General features: G+C 64.5%; 1 protein-coding gene across 2 annotated transcripts; it reads right to left on the reverse strand.

Moving 5' to 3' along the window:
- Positions 1-7,033: 7,033 nt before the first annotated feature.
- NINJ1 (ninjurin 1) lies at positions 7,034-16,823 on the reverse strand. 2 transcript variants are annotated; one of them, XM_023243204.2, is made up of 4 exons: positions 16,656-16,814; positions 9,256-9,481; positions 8,566-8,728; positions 7,034-7,539 (listed from the first exon to the last, which is right to left on the reverse strand). In XM_023243204.2, exons 1-3 carry the CDS (start codon positions 16,728-16,730, stop codon positions 8,574-8,576), a joined length of 456 nt encoding a protein of 151 aa, XP_023098972.1. In that variant the 5' UTR covers positions 16,731-16,814; the 3' UTR covers positions 7,034-7,539; positions 8,566-8,573. The 2 variants fall into 2 exon arrangements, with proteins under 2 accessions (XP_023098972.1, XP_023098973.1); XM_023243205.2 differs by lacking the exon at positions 7,034-7,539 and having other exon boundaries at positions 8,590-8,728; positions 9,254-9,481; positions 16,656-16,823.
- Between the last annotated feature and the right edge of the window lie 391 nt (positions 16,824-17,214).

A 17,214-nucleotide genomic window follows, 5' to 3' on the forward strand; every position in this document is an offset into this window, starting at 1 on the left:
ACCCTGTGGTGTCTTGGCTGGCGGGGCTGACTCTGAGGGCTCTCAGTGTCCCACACTCAGCCCGGGGCCAGGTTGCCCCAGGCTGCCCCAGCCCCCGCTGCCCCTCAGCACCCACCCCCAACATCCCCCCACCTCACCGTCTCCCCAGAAGGTCCCTCCTCTCTTTCCCCTGCTCCCTCCCACCGTGCCTCTCCAGAGCCCACACCTCTCACTTGGAGCCCCTCTGTAGTCGTCTGCCTGGCACGCGGTCAGCCCCCACACCCATCCCCCCATCCCTGCCCATCACCTCGCCCTTCCCAGCCACCAGCCCAGGTGGGAGGGCTGGGTGGGGGCACTGCCCCGCCATCTGTCAGCCCCTGCCTGGGGCCACGGGGCGGGGGCACCAGCTGCACATACCAAGATGCCCCAAGAAGCCCCGTGCCCGTATGTGTTCACTGCACCCTGCGACCCCAGCAGGTGGGGGCTGCATCCCTGCTTTCCTGAAGAGGATACTGAGGTTACTCAGCCAGGAAAAGGGGGACCTGGCACGTGAGGGGGTCTAAGATTCACCACTGCCTTCATTCTCTTCTGTGATGTGTCCTAAAGGGACCCTTCACAGCCCCTTGTCCCCATCGAGTCACCAGAGCCAACACCCGGGTCCGGGGCCCTGCCTGACCTCACCCGCCTCTGTCCTGGTAGTGGAGTCCCTCCCTACCAGGAGGTGAGACCTGGGCTTAATGGGTCTGGGGTGGGTCCATTGGGCCTAGAAATGAGCCCAAGGTCTTGTCCCAGATTCCAGGCAGAAACTCAGAACAAAACAGTCCACAAAACCTTCTAGAACTTTTAGAGTTGAGAAATGTCATTGTGCCATCCAGGGTCCTGGCCTCTGGCTCCTCCCCACTGCCCCCACCAGCCTGGGGTTTGCACCAGCCCCCTCATCCTCATCTTGGGGACACTGGCCTAGCCCCTCAACTGGGGTGTCTACACCTGTCTCACCTGCCAGCCTCAGGCTCAGGATCCCAATGTGGAAACTTCCCCTTGGACATGGGAGGGTAAGTGTGCAAGTCCAAGAGGGCCTGGTGCCCTAGCCTTGGCATTCAGTGTCACAACCCTGAGGGCCCGGTAAGCCGACTGAGTCGCCTGCGGATTTGCAATCAGGACCTCATGGCACTGCGTCGCCTCTGGGCGCCGTCATTTTCAGTCCAAAGCCAAGGACCACACAGCCACCGAGATGGGGGTTCCACCCGGCCTCGCCACACATGCATGTGCACCAGGCACAGGCTGGCCCCCAGGGGTCCCTCTCCCAGTTGCCTCCTCCATCAGCTCCTCCCCCACAGCCCCTTTTTGGGGAAACAGAAGCGTATTTGTCAACCCAAGAATCACCGTGAGTTTGCATTTTCCATGGGAGGTTTCTGGAGATGCCAGGGCAGGCCACCTCCAGGGACGACAGCTGCTCCCAGGTCTCAAGATGGCAGGGCACGTGTAGGGAAACGGGTGGGGGCAGAGGGGCCCGGCTCCGGGACGTGGTGTCCCACACACGCAGCCAATTAGCTCCTGGGCTAATTCCCTCATTCCGGCGCCCCGGCTGGATGCCGTGGGACAGCATGGCCTGCGCTCACTCTCCACCTCTATGCTGCAGGCCCCGGGGTGTCTCCAAACTGAGCCTCGGTTTGCCCATCTGTACAATGGAGACGCTCCTGTGAGCACTCCTCGAGCAGGCCCTGGACGGCACTGCTCAGTCCCGTGCTCTTCGCCAGAACTCTCCACGATTTCACCACTTTGTGGGAGCGTCACATGCAGATTTCTCTCTGGGACATTCCATTGGGTGGAGCGGACACGGCTGCTGGCGCTTGGCCGTGAGGACGCAGGGGCTTCCCTGAGCCACCCGAGCTGAATGGAGCCCCCACAGCCGAGCCCCACACAGAGCCCCTCTTGACCTTTCCCGGGGCCCAGGAGAGGGACCTGCAGACCTGCCCGCTTCCCTACGGCACTTTGGCGCCTGACCAGGGCTGGAGAGACGTCCCGCGTGCCAGGTCCTTGTGTAGACTGCAGAGGCTGGACTGGAGGCCACCTTCCCGCTGGCCCGCCACACCAGAGGCCTGGTCCCTGCACCCGCTCTGGACTCTGACATCGGGGGCGCCGGAGGTTCCGGAGGTCAGACCCCGAGGCTCAGCTGGGCGGGTCCCCTCACGACAGAGCAAGATCCCGATTCCCAGGTTAAATTTCTTTCTGGGCAGGTGCCCTGGGGTGTTTGTTTGTCCTGCTCCCTGAGAGACACAGCTGGCACAAGGTGACGGTAACACCCTGGTGAAGGTGATGGACACCTGGGTACAAGGGGTGGATGCACCCAGGTCACGGTAAATGAGGCCACTGCGTGAAAGTGCAGGCACGCCGGCCCTCAGGGGCAAAGAGGTTCCGGCGGGGCTAGAATTTTGCCTCAGCTGAAAACACCTGCCATGTTCTGAACAGCCGTGTCCCCCCCAAAATCCGTAATGGTGAAACCTAACCCCCAAGGTGATGGTGGTGGCAGGTGGGGCCTTTGGGGTGATCGGATCACGAGGATGGAGCCCAACATGGGACTAGTGACCTTGTAAAAGAGACCCCAGAGAGCCTGCCACGTGAGGACACAGTGAAAACAGGAAGCTGGTCCTCACCAGACACCGAATCTGCTGACGCCTTGACCTCAGATTTCCAGCCTCCTGAAGTCTGTGTGTGTATAAGCCACACGGTCTATACTCTGTTCTAGCGCCTGAACCAGGACACCGCCTCCGAGGAGATATCCCAGAGGCAGGCCCACAGGCCTGTGGCAGGTAAGGTCCTCCTGCTGTGTGCCACCCAAGACCTGTGAGGCCGCCACCCCCGAGGGCCCTGTGGTAGGGTTCCCTCCCCTGAGCAGGGGGCAGCCGGTACCTGTCACAGGCCTCAGGACCCGTGGTGAGCCGTGGTGGTCCAGGGCGCCCGTCCCCCAGCCCTGGCCAAGCAGGCTTCTCCTGACTGCTTTCTCCTCCTGTCCATGACCCGCCAAGGCCTTGCCCCTGAGCCCGGGCTGTCTGGACCCCTCCCTGGCTACCAGCCTCGATAGGCCCTCCTCTATGACTGGACTCCATGCCGATGGCTGAGGTCTGCGGTGGCCCAACTGCCTGCCCCACTGGTCAAACCCTGAAAGGCCTCCCCTCCTAGGCTGAGGCTTGGGGGAACAGTGGGGCATTGATGCTGAGGTTCGGCACCTCCCCCCACCAGGCCCCTGCCCTGCCTACCCCCTGGGCGGTCAGTGCCAGCGACCTGGAATGGATGAAGTCCATCGGGGCACAGAAGGCCCCACACGTCACGCATTCCCCCACTCCCCCTGCCCTGGCCACTCGAAGCCCTCACTGTTTGTCCCTGTATGCCCACCCCCACACATCTACAAGCGGAACCGCTCGTGACCCGTGTGTCACACCTTCCACATGCTGTGCCCACAGCTGGAACGCTCTTCCCGGAACCCCCTTGGGTTTAGCCTGAAGACGTAAGACGTTGCCTCATCTAGGAAGCCCTTCCAAATACTTCAGTGCCGAGAGTAGGTCCTGATCCAGCCACGGTCGTACTGGAGTGCTGCTCCCACCTCAGGAAGAGTGCAGGGGCTGGGACAGGCTGCCCGGGGGCAGAGGATCGTTGCCAGGATTTGAGAAGCGACAGGAGTGTGAGGATAGTGGAGGAGAGTGAAATGAGGTGTGAGGAGGATGTGAGGAGGTGTCCGGAGAGTGGTGAGGTATGTTGAGGCGGGGGGAGGGTGTAAGGGAGTTGTGAAAGGGTGTGTGATGGAGGCTGTTGGAGAGGTGTGAGAACAGTGTGAGGGGGTGAATGGACAGTGTGACGCAGGGCGCTAGTGAAGGAGGTCTCCTGGTGGAGGGAGTTTGGCCCCGGATCCCCCTGCCTCGGGCGGATGTGGTTACGGGCCAGGCGAGGGCACAGGCTGGTGTTTGTGGAGCCGGAAACGCGGCTGCATCTTGCACAACCCAGCGCTCCCTCCGGGGAGAGGGCGGTGTTGACCCTGCAGGTGTCCGGGCGAAGGCGCTGACGCTGTGGGATCAGAGCGTTACTTCCAGTCCGCCTGGGCCAGCATTCTGCAATGGGCTGAGGGGTCCTGCTGACCCCGTGTCCTCCCAGCCCTCGGCTCGACCCCAGGCCCGACCAGGCCCCCCGATCAGCCTCTGGCCGGTTGGGCCCTACAACCCGCTGTCACAAGGACGGGGGAGGGTCCTTCGGTGGTAGCCAGGTGGCGGCCGGGACCCTGAATCTTGTGCCGCCCGGAAGGGGAGGCCGGAGCCCCGTCTCCCCGCTGAGGGTCTGGGTGGGATCGGGTCGGGGCAGCTTCCTCGGCCCCCACACGGGTCTCCTTAAGTAAACGCTCGAGAGAAAGAGAAAAACCATCAAAACAGAGTGACCGGACCCAGAGGACACATGTTCCTGGGAGAGGTGGAGGGGCGGGCCTGGCAGAGCTACCTCCTCGCGAGGGGACGCTGCCCAGGGATGACCCATCTGCCCCCTGTCACCTAGCCTCTGTCGACCACCTGCCAACCTGTCATCCTCGTCCATCCACCCATCACCTCTCTCTCGGGCTGAGCACACGCTGCTCTGGCCCCCGCGGCCCCGCGCTCCTGCACCACGGGCCGTGCCCCTCCCGCCTCCAGGTCCCAAGAGGCCCCCTGCCTCCCACCTTCCCCAGTGTCTCTCCAAGGCTGCCCTCGGTCTCCACAAGCTCATCTCCTCCCCACCCCCGCCCCCTCACTCACTCGTGACCGGACCCGCCTGGCTCACCAGGACCAGTGAGGGAGGAGGTCTGCAGCAGACATTCACTGGGCACGAACTGTATGCCAGACATGGTGCCAAGGCCACAGGCCACAGGTGGTGGCACCTGCTGGGAGAGCCAGGCCAGACCCGTGGCCCAGAAACAAGCAGAAGGGAAGGCGTACACGGGGGGCCCTCTCCTCCCCCAGTTCAAGCCTCTCTCTCGGATCCTCAGGGTGACTGGCCTGTAGGACCCCCCCCTCTCTGGGGGCCGTCCTGGACTTGAGGCAGGCCCGGCCGGGGTGGGCAGGGCTCAGACGCGGGCCCGGGGGGACACTATGGATGGCGATGCCAGCCCGTGGCACCCAAGTTGGAGTAGACCCCAGCGGCCTCTGTGACAGTGACTGGCGGAGAGGGTCAGGAGGACCTGCAGGACGTGAGCCCCACCCTGGAGAGTGGCCACATGCCGAGGCCTGAGATGGGAGTGCATCTGGAGTGAGGGCCGGGGGGCCAGAGGGGCCGCCGAGGCTCGAGCCTGGGAGCCAGCGGGTGGGGAGGTGTGGGGTGCCGAGGACGGGGTGCTGGGGGGACCAGGGCACACAGACCCACCCACCACCCCTTGCTGTCCCCAGTGCCCCAGCACCTTCGGAGGCCAGCCCGGCTCGGTGACTGGGGCTCAGTCCAGTCATCTGGGGTTCACCCCTCTGGTGGTGCGCTGACGGACTTCCTGTCCTGGCCCAGGGAGGGGCTAGGCCATCTGCTGGCCACGTGCATGGTGCCACCCCACGTGACTACCGGCTAGTCCACACCGCAGGCCGCGGGCCACTCTGGGCAACCCCAGGGGCATTGTGCAGGGCAGGACTGGGCCAGGGGAACATCCCGGGACACTGGAGATGGCCGGGGGAGAGGGGCAAGGGAGACAGAGGGGGTGCACCGGGTGGGCTGGCAGGAGGGCCAGGTTGCGTAGACAGGTCACAGACGTGAGCCTGACCTCCTGCTGCTTCTGGCAAAAGCCGCGTCAGTCAGCGCAGGTGAGCTGAGCTCCCGGCAGCAGGAGGAGTGAGCTAGCTACCTGCCCCCCCGCCCCCCACCACCACAGGGCCATTCCCAAGTTTGTGACCTCGGCACCACCAGACCCCAGGGCTGCCTGCCCCTGCCCGGCGGGGCCCCATCAGCTCCTCTGCGAACACATGTCCACCCTCTGCCCACCTGCCCCTCATGCTTCTTCATGGATTTTTGTCTCACACATGGATCAGGACACAGACATGCTCACGGGAGCAGAGGGCTGCCCCAGGGCCGCAGCTCCGAGGCCACCAGCCCTTCTCGACCTTGAGTCATCCACTTCCTCATGCTTTTTCCTGAGTAAAGCCCAGGACTGGACCACCTTACCCACCAGCACTTCTGTTTATTGATCACTTTGTGCGAGCTGACCACAGTCACCTGAATATTTGTAGGGAGGGACCTGGGGCCGGAAAGTTTCCCACCTGGAGGACCAGGTGAGGGTCCTGTCACATCAAGGACATGAGGGGGTGCCGGTGTGGGTTGGGAAAGGGGACGAGGCGGCAGAGCGCGAGGGCTCAGGCCCTGGAGTTCGCAGGGGTGGACTGAGAGAAGAGGGGACTCCAGCCAGCATGGGGACCCTCAGGACAGACGCCCTGGAGCCAACACTGGCGCTTCGGGGGTCTCTGTGGGTCATGGCCCACCCAGCACCAGCCCCCCTTCCTTCAGCCCCCTCGGCCTGATTGGCCAGCAGCACTGGGCACCCCGCAGTGAGCCAGGTTGTAGGTGCAGAGAGGCTGCAGGAAATCTGAGAGTGCTGGAACTTTCCATGAGGCCAGGGGGTCACGGGCCCAGTGCCCTGAGGGCATATGGTGACACCTGGCTGTCCCTCCGACCCAAGGTCATCCTGCACACTGTCCTTCCAACCTCTTCAGAGGGTCCAGGTCTTGGCTTCTGACCCCAAAGCCACCAAAGTGGACGAGGGACCAGTGTCCCTCCTGTGGCACTGACACAGCCCCCCAAGCCAGTGGTCCTACACATGCCCTGGCCCCAACGGGCCTGAGGGAGCACCTGGAGGCCCGGGCCTGAGCAGGGGAGTGCGTATGCAGGGTCTGCTGTGCTGTGAAAAGTCTGTGGGATGCCTGACAGCAGTGTAGACGAGAACACAGCGCACAGACCCGTGGGCGGTGTAGATGAGAACATAGCACACTGGCAGGTCTGCAGTGTAGACAAGAGCGCAGCGCACAGACACATCTGCAGTGTAGACTGCAGGGCCCAAGACAGGGGAGGAGGTGCATTAGCTTTATTGGTCACTGGTGCTTATAAAAGTGGGGGCTCTGCCCCATCACTGCTGGTGGAAGGCATGGGCAGGGCCCGTGGCCCAGGGCGCTTGAGGTCCAGAGTCCTGGGTCAGGAAGCACAGACGCCACAGGTCATCGGCATGGGGGGCTCAAGGCCAGATGCTTGTTGCACTGGCAGAGGGTGGGGGTCTCCTTGTCCCTCTGGAAACGTCCTGAGGCCAACACCGGCCGGGCCTCTCACCCCCATCCTTGGGCCGCTGTGTGTCCACGCCAGCCACGGCCCTTCCCCAGTTCAGCCTCCTGGGCCCAACTCCAGGGGCCCTGCGCTGGTCTGCAGGGGCCCAACCACTGGCGGCTCGTCCCAGGACACGGTCTAGCGGGCCCACCCGGGCTCTTCCAGTTTCGGGAAGGGCCTCTCACAGGGACGTGGGCCTCAAGGGTGAAGCGGCTCCTGGGACCTGGGTGGCTGTGGCCAGGTGCGATCTGGGGGCATCTGCCGAGCAGGGAGAGGAGGGGTGTGAGGGCCACCCTGTCTGGAGGGGCCTCTGGCTCCATTCTTTTCAGCCCCTGTTGGCAGCGTGTCTGGCATCCAGCCCACGAGCTTTGGAGCCACTACAACTCCAGAGCCAGAAGGGCCCAATTCTGCCTTGGGCAAGCCTCAGTTTCCCCTCCTGGGTCACTGTCAGGGCTTAAAGGGGGGCCTCAGAGAGCAGACCCGTGTGACCCTCTCTGGGCTGATGCTCAGGGAGGGCCAGGACTGTGTTTAATTACAATTAATAAACGGCCTGGTCATCACGCCATGAGCAAGAGAGCAGGCTGGCATCCAGAGGATTCTGGGGGAGATGGACTTAACAACAAGGCAGGGCCAGCAGGCAGGCAGTGAGCTGGGACTCCCATGGCTGGCCAGTGGGAAATGGACACTCCCAGCCAGGCCACGTGTGGGCCCTGCTCCCGGGTCCTACCTCCACCTCCGGCTGGCCCCCCTGGAAGTTTTCTTTCATGCACCTGACACATAGGCAGTGTTCAGGCAGCCTGCTCTCCACTCGGCCGCGGTGCTGGACTGGTGGCTGTCTGTCAGCAGTGCCCACCCCTTCTCTGGGGCGGGCCTGACGAGCAACCTCTGGGCCCCAGGCCACACGTACCTGTGGTGTGCGCCCCGGCCAGGGCCCCACGTGCAGCACACATGACACACGCTGGGCCTGCTGACCCGCATTCGCCCTTGAGGCAGCCCCCAGGCCCCAAAGAGTGCAGGGGCTTCTTTGCTAAGCATGGAACCAGCGTCCCCCGGCCATGGCAGCTCCTGCTCCTGGGTAGGGCAACCCTGGGTGGGTGCTCGCCTCCGAGCAAGGACAGGGGATGTGCCCGGGGACGGTGCACACGGCCGGAGGTGCCCCACAGGACCGACGCGGGTCACGAGGGTCTGCTCATGGGTCAGCGGGTGCCCGGGCGGCCTCGCGGTGGAGAGACCCGCCTGGGGCCGGCAGGTGGACGGCAGCAGGTGGGTCCCTCCCTGGCTCACCTGAACCCCTACTGCCGGGGTGCTGCGTCCATCACGGGCTTCTGGACGCCAAAGGCAGTGATGAAGATGTTGACCACGACAATGATGAAGACTAGGCCGGTGGCCAGGTTGTTGAGGAAGTCCAGCTTGGCATGCTTCGCGGGGTTGTTGAGGTCATACCTGACTGTGGGCGGAAGGGAGCCGACGCTGCACCTGGGCCTGCCGCCACGCTCGGACTGCTTTCCGGGCCTGCGGCCTCAGCCCCGCAGCCCCTTCTCCAAGAACGGAAGCTCAGAGGTGTCCGTCTGGGAGCAGAAGAGACAGCCCGAGGCCCAGGTGTGGATTTGAGGGCACAACGCGCTGGCGCTGAACGCACCCAGGCAGGCGCCTTTCTGAGCACTGCGGGCAGTGGCCTAGTGACTGTGGCCACGTGGGCCCAAAGCCCTGCCCTTACTCCCACTTCATGGATGAGGCAACTGAGGCCCGCGGGGGTCAGGTACCTGCCCGAGGTCACACAGCCAGCCCTGGAGGTGAGCCCTGACCCTCCCCCCCGGGGGAAGGACCACCAGCTAGTCCCCGTAGACCACATTCTCCCGCAGCCTCGCTCGGGTGGGTGGAGGGACAGAGACGGGGGGCCACCTCCTGACCGCATGGCTGAGTGGGGGCTGCCCCGGGGCCCTCCCCCGCCGGGGCCCCAGCCCAGGCTCACACCGAGGAAGATGAGCAGCACGCCCACGCCGATCTGCAGCACGAGGGAGATGGAGATGAGGACCACCAGGGGCACGAAGAAGGCGAAGCCGGGGCCCTGCTCGATGACGGCCTTCAGCTGGGACGCGTTGGCCATCAGCAGCGCGATGTCCAGCATGCTCTCCGCCGCGCTCTTCTTGTTGGCGTAATGGTTCACGTTAATGGGCCGGTTCCTGCCCCAGCGGGATGGCTGCGGGGAGGGGTTGGTCAGCCTGTGCCACCCCCCCGCCCCCCGGCCTGTGCCCCTCCCCACCGCCTGTGCCCCACCCCCCCACTGGGCACGGGATGGGGCTCCGTGGGGCCTGCAGGCGAGGCCCAGGGCCCCAGAGGGAAGGGCTCCTTGACAGATCAGAGTCCGGACAGGGCTGTGCAGCCCCTGTAAGACAACCCCCCCCTTCCCGAATCAAGTCCTCTAGGAGACCAAGCTGCAGCCTCAGCACATGTGCTGGTCTGGCCCCGGGTGGAGCCTCTGGCCCCCTGCCTGGCACAACCCCACCAGGGCCCCCGCCTGCCCTCCTCGGGCCTGGCCGGGCCGGGGGCCAGGGCAGGAAGTGAAGTGTAGGCACCGGAACCCTGCTCGCTCCCCCAGCCACCTACCAAAGCGGGGTAGAGTCAAACTGAGCTACTTCTTTAATTTTTATGTGTTTACTTTTATTGTATTTTTTTTTTAAGTTTATCTATTTTGGGAGAGACAGAGCGGGAGGGGGGCGAACATGAGTGGGGGAGGGGCAGAAAGAGAGGGAGAGAGAGACTCCCAAGCAGGCTCTGTACTGTCAGCGAAGATTCCGACCTGCGGCTAGAATTGTGAACCGTGAGATCATGACCCGAGCTAAAAGCAAAGCGTCAGGTGCCCAACCAACCAACTGAGCCACCCAGGCGCCCCGAATTTTTATTATCATTATTTTTAATTGTTTTAATGTTTGTTTTTGAGAGAGAGAAAGAGACAGAGACAGAGCATGAGCAGGGGAGGGGCAGAGAGAGAGGGAGACTCAGAATCGGAAGCGGGCTCCAGGCTCCGAGCTGTCAGCACAGAGCCTGACAAGGGGCTCGAACCCACGAACAGTGAGATCACGACCTGAGCAGAAGTCAGATGTTTAACGGACTAAGCCACCCAGGCGCCCCCCTAATTTTCATTTTTAAAAACGATTTGAAACCACTTTACTGAGGTGTCATTCCCATACAAAAAGCTGTACACAATTAACGCAGACAACTTGGAGCCTCAGGAGTTAAGTGCACACACAGGACACCCTGGCGGCCCCCAGAAGCCTCCTCTTGCCCTTTCATTCATTACCAAGATCTGTGATGAGGCTTGCTCTCACAGTCCCTCAGGGGTGACACCTTCTGTCCAGGAGGTGCCTCTGCCTGAGAACATCACCGGGCCTCAGGCCACTCCTGGAGCCCTCCATGCCCCGCCCAGGGGTCACCACCTCCAGGAAGCCCCTCGCTCCTGGGCACAGCTGCCCCTGGCTGGCCCCCCAGGATGCACCCGCACCCCTCGGCCCTGAGCCACCAGGCCCTGCACCGCGCCTCCTGGGGCACAGGGGAGATCGCGTTTCGGAAGTCATGAAAGATGCAGGCTGGAGGCAGGCTGCAGGGGAGGGGCGAAAGCAGCATTCTCTGCCCCCTGTACCCTCTGCGGCTGGAAACTTCACCCTGGAAAATGCTGAACTACGGGGGTGGGGGTGGGGCGGGGGCGGGGACGGGGCAGGGGTCGTTTTTGCCGTGTGTCTTACTTACTAAACTTAATCTCATCTAGAATAGTGTACCAGGAGGAAGGGAGGAGAATGGGCGTGTGCAACAGCGGCAGTCAGGCAGCCCCTCCTTCCCTCAGCCCTGGAAGCTAAGTAGCAGAGGCACCAGGTTTAAAATTCCAGATCGGAGCACTGGGCCCTCAACCCAGCCCCGCCTCGACCCTGCACTGCTGACTGCGGCGCTCCACACACAGCAGCCCCACCGGGGTCACGGCTTGGCCTCTTCACACGAGACTGCAGCTGTGCCCACAGCTGTGGGGGGGCCAGCCCCAGGCCGCACACGCCCCAGCCCACCGCCTAAGGGCCTGTGTGCCCGCAGCGGGCGGCTGGGCTGGCCACGCCTCATCACGTGTGCGCTGCTGCGAGGGGCGGGCGTCCCTCGCCTGTGGCGGGAATGTGCTCCTGTCACAAACCAGAAGTGCCAAAGCACCTTCCCTCAAGGCCACCGCAGTGCTGTCCTGGTCTCCAGTCCTGGAGAAAAGAGCTGGGCGCAGACCTTTGGAGGGGCTCCCACCTGCTGGGGGCAGGGTGGCCAGGTACATATACGCCCAAGAGCACACACCCATAAGCACGTGTATGTGTATGCGTATATAAACACGTAAACACGCATGCACGTGTAAACACGCACAAGCAGACACACGTGAGCAAATACGCACACATGCTCGGTGCACACGCATGTGGGCACATGCACATATTAACCTATAAACAGGCACACGCACACATGCACAGCCAGGCTGACTGTGCTGGCCTCTGGGCTGGAGGAAGAATTCCCTTTTATTCTGAGCCTTCCACAACCGTTCGAACCCTTTACAGCCACACGCACACTCAAATACAGAATGACACGTCAGTGCCCCCAGCATGGGGACCCTGTGTCCCCACTCTCCCCTGTCCTGGGTGCCCCCGCCCCGTCCTCACACTCACTGTGGGTAAACTGAGGCTAGCACAGGAAGCACCTTATCCAAAGCAGAGACCAAGGGAGGGCTGCACTTTGACCCGTGTTCCCCTCAGGCCTGCAGAGGGGGCTAGGGCTGGGGCTGGGATCAGGGCCGGCGAGGTGGAGCTGTGCACTCACTCGGCCACTGTTCGGCACCCCCCACCCCCACGGCTCCAGTGGTGTGACCTTAGGACAGCCAACACCCTCTGGGCCTCAGTCTCTGTGTGCGACCCCCTCTGGGCCTCAGTCTCTGTGTGTGCGACCCCCTCTGGACCTCAGTCTCCCATGTGTGCGACCCCTCTGGGCCTCAGTCTCCCGTGTGTGCGACCCCCTCTGGGCCTCAGTCTCCCGTGTGTGCGACCCCCTCTGGGCCTCAGTCTCCGTGTGTCTGACAGGGCCAGGAGCAGGCATCCTAAGGTTCTGGTGGATCTGGCCCCTGCCTCAGAGCCTCAAGTGGCAAGCACGCCCCTCCTGGTGCAGGGCACTTCCTGCCCACGCAGCCATCTGCTTCCTGTTCAACCCGTGCAGGGATAAGGGGCGCCAGCCAGGAGGCCAGTCAAGCCCCGCTCACCACAGCCTGGCTGCGTGGCCTCGACAACGTGCTCCCTGTAGCTGGCCTCAGTCTCCCCATCTGTGTGCCCCGGGCTGCACTCTGGGAAGCTCCCCTCTAGTGGACAGGGAGCATCAACCCTCCAACCTGGCCTGTCTGCCCCAGAGAGCCCGCTGTCCCGGGCACAGTCTAGCGGGGCAGGGTGGGAAGGCCGCCGGAGCCCTCGGTCTGAACTGCCAGCCTGGCTGCCGGGAGCCACGCTGGGAACCTCCCACACAGACCTCTGCCCGTGACCTGAGTAACGCAGGGAACAAACACCCTGGTTAATGTGTCCCCAGGGCCAGGAGGACTTCCCCTAAACCTCAACGGTGGTATCGGGAGCCGGGCGAAGCGGCAGGTGAGCTCTGGAGTTCTCCCCCTAAAATCCAGGAAGGAGCCTTGTGGGTTGGGAGCCAGAGCCCAGGAGGGAGGCCCGCCTTCTGTGGACAGAGGGCCTGGGGGCGTTCGCAGCTAGCCCAGGGCCACAGTGCTGTCCTCAACCCGGACAGGGAGGGAATCGGGACGGATGTGAGCCCAGATCTGCAGCGCCCAAGTGCCTGCTTCGGCCGTAGCTTCACGGAAACACTCCAGTCCAGCCCAGGCTCGGGTAGAGGAGATGGCGTGCCCGCCCCAGCCTCCAGCTCCCCGGGGAGTTGAGGCCAGGCCTGGGAGGAGCCAGGGGTCTGGGTTGCTGACCGCCCCCCCCATCCTGCCCACCCTGACTGCTGCGTGGAAGTGTGGAACGGGAGCCCCTGCCCAGAACCCACCTTCATGTTTTCGGAAGAGACCAAGGCCCCCACCAAATCCATGGCGTCCATCGGCTGCCCGGTGAGGAGCTAGGGTAGGACTCCTGCTGGCACCTCTCCCCAAGACCCCTGAATCCCACACCAGGGTTCTGTGCCTCAGTTTCCTCATCTGCAAAATGGGCGATCAGACTGAATGAGGGGTGCAGAGGCCCTTTGGTCTGTTGGAGCCCAGCCAGCCAGGGCAGACGGCCTGCTAAATGAGCTGCACGGATTTGGAACAATAGATCCGAACAACAAGAGAAAGGACAAGCCCAGGAAATGGCCGTGTGCCCTGAGCAGGACCCAGGGGCCTGGCCCACCACAGCTCCTCTGCTTGGGCACAGTAGGTGCCGGTGGGAACGGGGCTCTGGAGTCCTTCCCTCTGGGGAGGGACCTGAGAACCGAGGTGGGTCTGGCAAGACCTGGAGTATCCCTCATCTGACCCACCCATCTGGCCATGTGCCATCTCTCATGCCTGGCATGGAGGCCACAAGGCCAGCACTGAGAGGTGTCTCGCTCCATGTCAGTGTCCCTGTCAGTGTCCCCACAGGAAGTCTCGGTGCGGGGCAGAGGGAGGGGGTTTCCCACAGCAGCTGGGCCATGGGCTGGGCAGACCTGCTTCCTGTGGGCTCAGCACTGGCCGGCAGTGACCCCGAGGCCTTTTAGAACTTGGCCAAGACCCTGCCAGCCTCAGGATCTTTCCGGGAAAGCAGAAGTGAGGGAGAGAGCCCAGATGCAGCCCCCGGAGCCACGCCCCACCCCCCTGCTCCCCCCCTGCTGTGTCCTCCGCTGGCTGTGGCCCCAATGGCCACCACAAGGTCCAATGCAGCTGCCCCCAAGCCGAGAGACACCCCGGGCAGGACACAGCCGAGGGTCGTTTTCACACAACATTCAGGTTTGCTACTCGTCCTGCCACCAGCCGCAGGTGAGAGAGACACCAGCTCTCTCCTGCAGGGGCCCCAGGCAGCCCGGCCTCCGTGAGGGCCGTGGGGGCACAGGCACGGGGTGAGGAGCACCTGCGGGGTCCATCTGCTCAGCGGTTGCACGGAGGGCTCTTCCCTGAGCCCGGCCACCCTGGGAAGCGAGTGACCCCGCCCCACTTCCCACTAGAGAACACTCCAGCCCTCAGTGGGTGTCCTGAGGCTGACAGGGTCTTTCGGCCTGGGCCTCCCAGTCAGCACCCCCCGCCGCCAGGGCTGTGCTGGGGACACAGGACCAACCTAGCCCACCCACTCTGCCGTCCAGGGCTCCTGTTCCACTCGGCGCATCCAAAGACCCCAGGGGTCGCCCCTCTCGCCAGTGAGACTTCCTCACACAGGTGCCGGAGGCTCAGATTTGAGCAGGTGCTGTGAAGGAAAGGCTGTGCCTGTCCACAGGGTTCCTGCCACGGGGAAAGGAGCCACCCTGGAGTCATCACCAGCAGCGGGCAGGAAAGTGGACACTGTGCCCAGCACACGCACGAGCCCATGTGGTCCTCACCACGATCTCTGACGAAAGACATTGCTACCATCCCACATCACAGAGGAGAAACTGAGACAGAGTAACGTCCCGCAGACACAACAAGGCAGGTCCTGAAGGTGGGAGGGCGAGGCAGAGGCTGGGGAGTGGCGCTACGTGGGTCTGGGCCGCAGGCACGGTGAGATCCTTCCAGGAGACACCCACACCCACACCGGCTCTCGGGGGCCATGGAAGGGCCTGACCTCCTGTCACACACGTCCTCCCCAGACTTGCTTGGGCCTTTCCCTTGCTGTTCTCTCTGCTTGGGATGTCCTTGCCCACATGGCAGACGGCCAAGCCGCACCACAGTCGGGTCCTGCAGCACGCAGCGCCAGCAGCCCCCTGTGCAGGAGCCCTCCTGACCCCCCTCCCCCCACCCACACAGCAGGGCTCCAGGCTCTGGCCTTGGTTTCTCCGCCTGGGCTGGTCTCAGCACTGACGTAGCAGCTCAGCGATGATGGGGGAGGCATCTCCCACCTGACCTCCCTGGGCCTGGGGTTCACAGGACCCTGCCTGCCAAAGCTGAGGGGAGCAGAGAGAGGCTGGACTGGAAGGCGCAGCCACAGGTTGGGAGGTGAGCAGGATCCCTCCTTTCCAACTGGGGTGTGTGTGGGGGGGGGTCGGATTATTTCTCCCTTTCCAGACCGTGCACGGGGGGAGGCCCTGAGAGGTGAGGCAGCCTCCCCGAGTATGCACGCCCACAGCTCTGAAGGGCTTACATGCCAGGGCAGGTCACTCAAGGACCTTCTCGGTCCTCAGTTTCCTCACCACCAACCCAGGGACAAACATCCTGTGCCACCCTAGGGCAGTCAGGCTTTCCTGAAGGGTCAGCACAGAGGCTGGGCCCCAGAAAGCCTCTGTCAAGAACAGACAAGGATGGAGAGAATGGAGAGGATTAGTGGGGTCACCAGCACACAGGGGGCCTGCCCTGCCATCGGGGTCTCACTCACCCCAATGTCCTCCCCCACCCCCAACCCGGCCTATTCCCCACAGCTGAGCCGGCGCTGCCCCAGCCCGGTTCACATGGCTGGGAGACGGCCATCCCTGCCCCCATCGCCAGGGGGTCAGAAAGTGAAAGAATGTTCAAAGTCAACAAGTCACCAGAGAGCCATGCCCAGGACTGCATCACAAACAGAGGTGCTGGGGAAGTTCTGGGCCCAGGGAACAGGGCACGGACAGCCCCCCCCCCGCCCCCTCCCGCCCCCCACAGGACCCAGGGGCAGCGGGGGAGCCACCACTTGTAAAGTGGAAGTCGGGACCACTTCCAGCGCCTGTCCCATGCCCACGGCCGTCCGAGGCCAGGAGGGCATGTTTTGCAGAGGCCGCGGTGGAGACAGGAGCGGAGCCACAGCGGCCTCAAGTTCCCCATCGGGGCACGCACTGGATAGTGCGGTGGCGGCGAACACAGCGGGTGACGTAACCGTCTGCCCGCTGCTGGCCCCGGGCCCGGAGGCTGGGATCCTGCGCGTCCGGGCGCGCACGAGCGGGAGGGGATGCGGGGGCCGAAGTTAGAGGCCGGCACGGGAGGCGGGGGAAGGTGGCGCCCAGGCCACCCCGCCGCGCGGCTCGGCGTACGCACCTGCCGGCCCGCCCGGCGACCCCGCCGGCGTGGCCCTAGCCCCCGGACCGCACGTCGGACCCGACGGCGGGGGGGCGCACGCGGAGCAGAGACCCCGGCACCCCGCAGTGCGGAAGCGGGCGCGCAGCCGGCCGGCGACCCCCGGTGCCCGGGGAGCAGCGGGCGCGGGGCCCAGAGAGGGCGGGCGCCGGCCAAGATCGCACAGCGGCGAGGACGGGGCGGGGCTTACCGGGGCGTCCGGGGAGCCGGGCGAGCCCGGGCGCAGGTCGCCGTTGAGCTCGAACTCCTCGGTGCCCGATTCCATGGTGCGGCAGCCAGAGCCGCCTCGCTCGGGGCCTGAGCGCGGCCCGCGCCTGGGCCCCGGGGACCCCGCTGCGCTCCCGCCCTCGGCCCGCCCCCGGCCCGCCCCCGGCCCGCCCCGGACTCCGCCCCCAGACTCCGCCTCAGGACTCCGCCCCTCCGCCCAGCCGGGGCGGGCCCGCGGGACCCTGAAGACCCTCCCTCTCGCCGCGCGGGCGGGGGCGGGTCACGTCCGGCTCTGCCCACGTCTTGGACACTTTTAATCCACGAAATGAAGCCAAGAACCATCCTTCCCCGGGCCACTTCGCAAACTGCTGGGCGCGCCAGGAAGGCGAGCGCGCCGCTGCCAGGGAGTGGGGGTTCTCGGGCGCCCCACGCCCCCGGGGCCGACCCGCACGCTCAGGAGGTGGGGGGCGGTGGGGGCAGCAGAGAGCCGCTTGGTGCAGCCCCCGCCCTGTTGGCGCAGCCTCCGTGTTCCCAGGCGGGAG

Source organism: Felis catus, chromosome D4 (genome assembly GCF_018350175.1).
Source record: "Felis catus isolate Fca126 chromosome D4, F.catus_Fca126_mat1.0, whole genome shotgun sequence".
Classification (NCBI taxonomy): Eukaryota; Metazoa; Chordata; class Mammalia; order Carnivora; family Felidae; genus Felis; species Felis catus.

Bases quoted from the DNA above. Each gene is read 5' to 3' on its own strand.
- NINJ1 (XM_023243204.2), bottom strand. From the start codon at position 16,730: ATGGAATCGGGCACCGAGGAGTTCGAGCTCAACGGCGACCTGCGCCCG. The intron at 9,482-16,655 runs GTAAGCCCCGCC...CCCTCCCCGCAG, and splicing joins CCGGCTCCCCGGACGCCCCG to CCATCCCGCTGGGGCAGGAA. The intron at 8,729-9,255 runs GTGTGAGCCTGG...TTCCGCCCACAG, and splicing joins CGTGCTGCTCATCTTCCTCG to TCAGGTATGACCTCAACAAC.